At 43.8% G+C, this 7,805-nt stretch overlaps 1 protein-coding gene across 2 annotated transcripts in view; it reads left to right on the top strand.

Annotated features, from left to right (window-relative positions):
* The first annotated feature begins 1,234 nt into the window (after positions 1-1,234).
* PIAS1 (protein inhibitor of activated STAT, 1) overlaps positions 1,235-7,805 on the top strand; it is a 144,369-nt gene continuing 137,798 nt past the window's right edge. The window contains exons 1-2 of one of the 2 annotated variants that reach the window (XM_011940341.1): positions 1,391-2,302; positions 2,869-2,983. In XM_011940341.1, the coding sequence (XP_011795731.1) occupies positions 2,954-2,983 (30 nt within the window). In that variant the 5' untranslated portion in view covers positions 1,391-2,302; positions 2,869-2,953. Of the gene's footprint in view, positions 2,303-2,868; positions 2,984-7,805 lie in introns of both variants that reach the window. The other variant, XM_011940342.1, reaches the window with a different exon arrangement.

Below are 7,805 nucleotides of genomic sequence, written 5' to 3'. Positions count from 1 at the left end.
TAACGGTAGTTTTGATGGTGAGAAGATAAGGGAGTTTATTTCTGATATCCTTCATTTTTTCCATGAGGTATGAGGCAAAGTTGATTAGTAAAAAGTGGGGGTTGGGGAGGAGGTATATAGAAGGCATTTTTTTTTTTTTTTTGAGACGGAGTCTGGCTCTGTTGCCCAGGCTGGAGTGCAGTGGCCAGATCTCAGCTCACTGCAAGCTCCGCCTCCCGGGTATACGCCATTCTCCTGCCTCAGCCTCCTGAGTAGCTGGGACTATAGACGCCCGCCACCTCGCCTGGCTAGTTTTTTGTATTTTTTAGTAGAAACAGGATTTCACCGTGTTAGCCAGGATGGTCTCGATCTCCTGACCTCGTGATCCGCCTGTCTCGGCCTCCCAAAGTGCTTGAGCCACTGCGCCGGGCCCAGAAGGCTTTTAGCAGAGACAAAAAAGAATGAAATAATCCTTCCATCAAGTCTACTTAAATGTCAATTTAGTGGATAAAACTCTCCCAGAATTAAGTACATCTCCCAAACCCTTTTTCTTTCTCAATGGACCGTTTGCTCCCTTCTGGTACTCAAAAAATAACATTTGAAATTGTATCTTTGTTCGTTCACTTGTCTGATTCCCCATTAGAGAACTACAGAAGGGCAGGGACTTTGATTCCCCAATGTATATTTAGCCGTTAGCACAAAGCCAACAGATAGTCATTAAATACATTTTTTTAAACAAAAATGTTAATGAACACCTTCAAAATTTTGTCTTACGCCACCTCGTTAAAAGTCTTGTTTGTGCAAGTCACCTTTCCTCTCTGAGGTTTCATTTCTGAATCTATACCCTGGGAATTATCTCTTCCTTGCCTACCTCACCGCGTTATCAAGAGGAGGATCTGAGCCAATAATGCTAGAAATGCTTCATTAAGGGCTCCTTAAATGTAACGGATTTCTATTTTTAGCCCACTGGTAGTCTCGCAAGTAGCAGGTGCTGAAAAAGAATTGCTTATTAGGGGTTGGGGGACAGCATTGTTTCTGTGACCGTAGGTGTCGAAGCTATGCAGAAGCGTTCCACGGACCGCGGAGAGATGGAGCTCAGGCCAGCATCCCTCTCGCTCCGGCCCTTCACGGGAGGCGCTGGCCGAGCGAGGATAGGGGGCTGGGAGGCCGAGGGGGCAGTAACTGTCAAACCTCGCCGCTTGGCGCCATTATTTAAATGGAACGTGCCTGTCTCGCAGTTGTACGTGTCCGGGGCGGGGCTTCGAGCGCCCTAAGCGGGGCGGAGGCCAGAGGCGGGCTGGGAAGGTGGAGGGGCGGGCCGGGGCGGGGCCAGGCCGGCTAGAAGGGCGGGTCTAGCGGCGGCCCCCGGCGAGGTTCACTGCGCTTGCGCTGACAGACGCAAGATGGCGGACAGTGCGGAACTAAAGGTAAAGCGCAGCTCGAATTCACTTCTAATATTCGGCCGCGGAGACGGCGCCGCTGGTGCCGGGGGGGATGGGTCCGACCCTGGGGGGCCGCTCGGGCCTGACTCCACCCGGGCCTGGAGTTGTTGGGAGAGAGGCGCGCCCGGTCTCAGCAGAGGGGGCCCGCCTGCGGCGGGCCGCGGGCCCCGGGTGCCTCGGGGGCGCTGACGGGTCGTCCCCGGCGTGTTATTGTTGTGGGCGCCTCTGGCGGGGGTGGCGGGGGAAGAGATAGGGAGTCGGGAGGTAGGGGCTGCAGCTGTCTTCTGGGCTTGGCTGTTTCACCTTCCAGTTAGCCTCCCCGCCCCCCATGGGGAGCTGGGGCTGGGGGCAGGGTGCTCTTGTAGGGGGGATTGGGAAAGCTCCCCGTGGCCGCTTCCTCTTCCTCCTTTGCAGTCCCGGGCTCCTGTCAGGCGCTCTTCTCAGACCCCCGGGAACTTGGCTCCGGCCGCCCCGCCCCTCCGTGGATCCCTGTCGCCCCCGCCCGGGACTCGGCTCTCCACGGCTGCTCGCTTGTCAGGAAGCGCCTGGGGTGCCCCGCTTGAGGGAAGCGCGATCCCGGGGCGATAGGGTGGGGATCTGGGGGAGAAGCCCTGGTAAAGTTTAGCGAGCTCCGGGCCGGCATTGGGGTTCGGCTGAGAGGTAGCGGGGGGAGTCAGCCTGGGCGGGACGTTACTCTCTCTCTCTGATTCCGGGCAGTCGAGGGGAGAAACCCCCTCGAAGAGTGTGTCTTTGGAAGCAGTGTTGGGAGGGGGGGATGTAGCTACCTCTCTCCCTTCTCTTGCCTTGGCTGGTGTGGAGGGTGAGAGGAGCCTTTGGGGGTCTCTGCACACACCATGATGGCGATGCTGTAGCTGATGGAGGTGAATGGTTCGTGTTTATATCCCCCCATTGCCTTTTGTTTGTAGGGACATCTTGCTGGCCATGTTGATTTGAACGAAATTCTCCCCTCATGCTACTCTAACCCCCGATAAATAGAACGTTCCTCTTAACTGTACCAATTACTCACGCCTCACGAAATTAGATGAAAGGGTGCCCCCTTTTCCCCGCTTTTCTCCCACCCCAATCTTTACCTGATGATGGCTTCTTTACCGAAGCAGATATACCACTACACAAGCAGTTGGGGGAGGGTGGTGGAACCCTTATGATTGGATTGTGACAAATGGGGCTCCGCTTGAATAATTTTGGTTTAGTAGCAGGCAGTTCTTAACTAACGCATATTATTTCGAGGCTCTGAACGCGATCTTCTCTGTGGCTTCCTGTGTATGTGAACCCAGCAGCTGGTTATGTCTCGACCCAGAGAATTGACATCTCTGTCAGAGTGGAGATTGGGGTATACAATTGTAAATCTTTGAGGAGAGTCTTCTTTTTGTAATTAATACAAATTATTTAATTTTTTTCTCCGTTATAATGAAACGACAACTTCTAGAACAACCAAATGCCAGATTTGATTCTGTAGAGTTTTTCCTGTGGAATATCCTCACCGAAAGATCTTTTCTCCTAATAACTTCACAATGTTTACACTTCAAGATTTGTGTATTAAAGTATTGGCTTTGAGTGTCATTCTTTTAAAATGTACTTATAATTACAAATTTACTTAAGGGAGAGCAGATTTAGAATGGATGGTTTTGGTTTTTCTCCAGTTTCAAACTATTGACTGAAATGAGAAAGCCTTAGGAATTTGAATATTTGGAGATAGTTAACCCTTGAAATAAAAAAAAAAAGCACACAACTTTAAGACACGTTTTCTATGATTTTTCTCTTAAGATAGAGTCATCATGTTGCTGTGATCTTTGCCTTCTAATATTTATTTTGTTATGAGTTCTTTTGAATGATAGCTAATCAGTTGTTATACATGGACCATAGAATAAAGCTGAAAAGCTTCTGCAGACTATATTGTCACTCTTGATGCTGTCCAAAGAAACTAGTATGGAAAGCACATGCTGAGAGATTTCCTTCTTTGTTCTTTCTCATTTTAAGAAAGTGCCTTTGGGGATAGATCAGATCCCTGGTGTGAGTCTTGTTAGGTAAAGTTTCTCTTTACGAAAATGAACCAGTATCAGATAAACACCAAACACTTGAAGAAATGTTATTTTTCTAAAATTAGTCTCGTTTTTTGCTCTCTCCCAAATCTACTTGAGTTTTTCCAGAGGAAGTTTTTTTTTTCTACTTTTATGTTCCTGTTGTAAAATTTTTCAAATTATAATAACTGTTTTGACATGTTGGTATGTCATTGTGTGTGTCTGAGACTTTGAGGAGCTGTGTGATAAATTGCTTAGCTGGTGATAACTGCATTAAAAAAAATTTGGTTAATACTTTATTGTGGTTAGATTTGCTGTTCTTTTTTTGGGGGGTGGAGGAGGTGATCTCAGGAACGCCTACCATAGTTATTTGAGAATGTGTTAAAAAAGAATGTGTATATATAATTTTCTGTGCAGTAAGGTTTGGCAGATACTCCTTTTGGAAATGATATTTTCGGAAGGCTTTTTGTTTGTGATTTTTTGGAGGTAAATATGCATTCCTAATATACGAAAAATCAGAGTAAGAAGAAGAAAATCTAGTTTTTTTGAAATTTTAAATGGGAATAGAGTACTTCAACTGTGAAGCTTTGCATAACATTCAGTGACTTTTCATTATCTTAGGTTTCAGCCCCATACTTCATTTTGCTGTGGATTGTATTCGTAATTATTTTCCTCATGGCTTTTTTAGTGAGTCCTTTTAAATCTATAAGAAATCTGCAAAGATCAGATGGGAAAAACGGATAGTTCTTTATCCCCTGTAGGAATTGCGCAAGCTGCAACACTTCAAGATATTGCCAATAAAAATCAGATTGTGAGTCATACATATCAAAATGAATTCTCTATGCACATTTGTTTATGAAAGGTTTGATTTTTCATTAGGGGAATACCCATAAATGACATTTTAAGAATGTGGAGGGTATTTTGTCATCTTTAGGGACTTAGAAGCAGGAGGGTGTGATGGCCAGATGAACTTGGTGGTTAATAAGCTGACAGCTTCATGCAGCTCCTCTTAAAGTACTTTAAAAAAAAATGGGTTTTTTTTTTTGGAGTAAAACTCAAACCAAATTATATTGCCATTTTAATTTACAGGAAGAAGAGTGGGAGAGAAGAAGTTCATCCTCATTTTAGTGGAGTAAATAATGAAATTAAATGCAAAGAGAAACCATAATTATAAAAGTTCCTATAAGTGTGTCAGTGAATTCTATTTTTCTTTTCTGCCTCTTTATTTTCAAGAAATAGCCACTTAATTTTGATCCTTATGCTGTAATTTGTCTGCTTTTATTTCAGATAGAGGCAAGTATGTCTGACAGTTTATTTATGGATTTGATTTGAATCTCTGTAACTTGCTTTTGTCAAGTGCCACATTTAGATGGCTTTTGTTTTATGTCATTATTTTTATGAACAGTATTTAAAAAACACTACAGTATAGTTTATAAAATACTACAGTATAGTTTCTAAGTATTTCATATGATTGTTTTGAAATACCGCCTTCTTTTTATCCACCGTTTTCTCCTGGGCGATTGCATTGTCTTTCTCTTCAAAGAGTCTCTTGTAATCCCTGTTGATTGCAGTAGTGCTTAGTGGCGAGTCCATAGCTGATTAACCTTGGGTTTCTCCTGGTGAACTCCATCAGCATGCTGCTCCAGGGTTCTTGGTGAGGCTTTTAAGTTTAGTATAATTTGTACCCTTTCTTACTGGTAACCAGGGATAAGAAAATAAAATGGCCAATGGTTGTAGTGGGAACTGGGAAAAAGTATCCAAGTCCCAGAAAAACTGGGTATTTATGATGAGATGTAGCCTTTAAAAACAATGACCAAAAACAGATTCATTACTTCATAGAATTGATTGTGGTGTTTTCTGAAGTATTTGACCCTGGCATGAAGCATCTTGCTTTTTTAATGTTTGAATAATAATATCTTATTTATATAGTACTTTGCAGTTCATAATATATTGCATTATCTCTTTTGATCTTTCCAGCAGTTCTTTGAGGTAGGAAAGGCGAGTGATAACTAAATCCTTTTTATAGATAGAGAAAGTGAGCCCAGAAAGGGTAAGTGACTATTGCAAGGTCGTAGAAATAAAAGTGGCAGAGACTTGAGCCTAGGTCTTGTGTAGGCCTCCTTAAAGGTACTACAGCAGACCTGGAGTCCTCTAGGGTGCCCAGTTCAAAAAGATTTCTACTTATGTTTTTGCTGATACTTTCCCTTTTGGGAAAGCTCTATGCTAGGGTATTTTTGGATTTTTGGATATTCCTAGGGCATTTTGCAAGCTTCCTTGCAAAAAGTTTGGAGTTTGTTAGTTAGAATCATACACATTGATTTTTGTAAGTATCATTTTGCTTGGGAAAATTTCAGAGAATCTGAAAAGTAAGCAGAAAAATAAACAGTACCTGTAATCCCAACACTGAGAAATATCATGGTTAACATCTGGGTATTTATGCATTTAGACCTTCTCTCTGTGAGCATGTATATATGTATATTCATCACAGAAAGATATAACACTATTTTTTATTTATAATCTGCTATTTTCATGTCTATCCAGATTAGTAAATACAGGGCTGTATGATCATTTGAAAGCTTATATTGTATTTTGTTCAAGTAGTCCCTATCAGATTAGTCTACTTTTTTTTTTTTTTGAGACGGAGTCTTGCTGTGTTGCCCAGGCTGGGGTGCAGTGGCATGATCTTGACTCACTGCAAGCTCCACCTGCCGGGTTCACACCATTCTCCTGCCTAAACCTCTGGAGTAGCTGGGACTATAGGCACCCGCCACTACACCCTGCTAATTTTTTTGTATTTTTTTAGTAGAGACGGGGTTTCACCGTGTTAGTCAGGATGGTCTTGATCTCCTGACCTTGTGATTCGCCCATCTCGGCCTCCCAAAGTGCTGGGATTACAGGCATGAACCACCGTGCCAGGCCCAGATTATTCTACTTTTTTTTGCAGTGTCTTTGCAGCCTTGTACCAAAGTTTGCAGATGTTTTATTTTAACTAAATATATTGATATGACAGATCTTTTTTGTGCTTTAGAAAGCAATGCAGGCTGGACACCGTGGCTCACAGCTCAAGCCTGTAATCCCAACACCTTGGGAGGCCAAGGTGGGCGGATCACGAGGTCAGGAGTTCAAGACCAGCCTGACCAACATAGTGAAACCCTGTCTCTACTAAAAATACAAACAATTAACTGGGCGTGGTGGTGGGCACCTGTAATCTCAGCTACTCAGGAGGCTGAGGCAGGAGAATTGCTTGAACCTGGGAGGCAGAGGCTGCAGCGAGATTGTGCCACTGGACTCCAGCCTGGGCAACAGTGCAAGATTCTGTCTCAAAAAAAAAAAAGTAATACAAATGTTTCTTTTATTTTTGTAGAGACAGGGGTCTCGCTGTGTTGCCCAGGCTGATCTCAAACTCCTGGCCTCAAGCAGTGCTGCCTCGGCCTCCCAAAGTGTTGGGATTACAGGTGTGAGGCATTCTGCCACTGTGCTCAGCCTGCAAATGGTTTTTACAGGTGTGACGCACTGTGCCACTGCGCCCACTCTACAAGTTAGATAAAATGTTTTCAGAGAAATAAATTAGTCATTCTTGGTTTGTTCATTGTCATACCTTTATTATTTATGTTTCTGTAATGTGTGAGATAAGATTATTAAATGATGGCAGATACAGGTTCTACAAAATGTAAGCAAACATTACTTCGGCATCAGAATGTTTGATAAAGTATGAAACTGATTATGAAATAGTATTTTATAATCTATTCATACTATTCTATGAATAGTAGAATTTCAAGTATGCAAGTATGCTTGATTTTGGAAATTATATCACAGTGATCAAATATTGCAAGTTTTTGTACTTTATTTAGATGCTTATCAGTTTTTTTTGTTTGTTTTTTTGAGATGGAATCTTGCTCTGTCGCCCAGGCTGGAGTGCAGTCGCACAGTCTCAGCTCACTGCAAGCTCCGCCTCCCGTGTTCACGCCATTCTCCTCAGCCTCCTGAGTAGCTGGGATTACAGGCACCAGCTACCATGTCCAGCTAATTTTTTGTATTTTTAGTAGAGACGGGGTTTCACCATGTTAGCCAGGATAGTCTCCATCTCCTGACTTCGTGATCCACCTGCCTCGGCCTCCCAAAGTGCTGGGATTACAGGTGTGAGCTACCACGCCTAGCCGATGCTTGTCAGTTTTTAACTGGCATTTTTTTTTTTTGAGACAGAGTCTCGCTCTGTTGCCCAGGCTGGAGTGCAGTGGTGAGATCTTGGCTCACTGCGATCTCCGCTTCCTTTGGTCAAGTGATTCTCCTGCCTCAGCCTCCCGAGTAGCTGGGACTACAGGCGCCTGCCACCACGCCCGGCTGG

This window comes from Colobus angolensis, unplaced genomic scaffold (genome assembly GCF_000951035.1).
Source record: "Colobus angolensis palliatus isolate OR3802 unplaced genomic scaffold, Cang.pa_1.0 Scaffold19, whole genome shotgun sequence".
Taxonomy (NCBI): Eukaryota; Metazoa; Chordata; class Mammalia; order Primates; family Cercopithecidae; genus Colobus; species Colobus angolensis.
The sequence above is the reverse complement of the archived record's forward strand: the minus strand, read 5'-3'. Positions and strand labels throughout refer to the sequence as shown.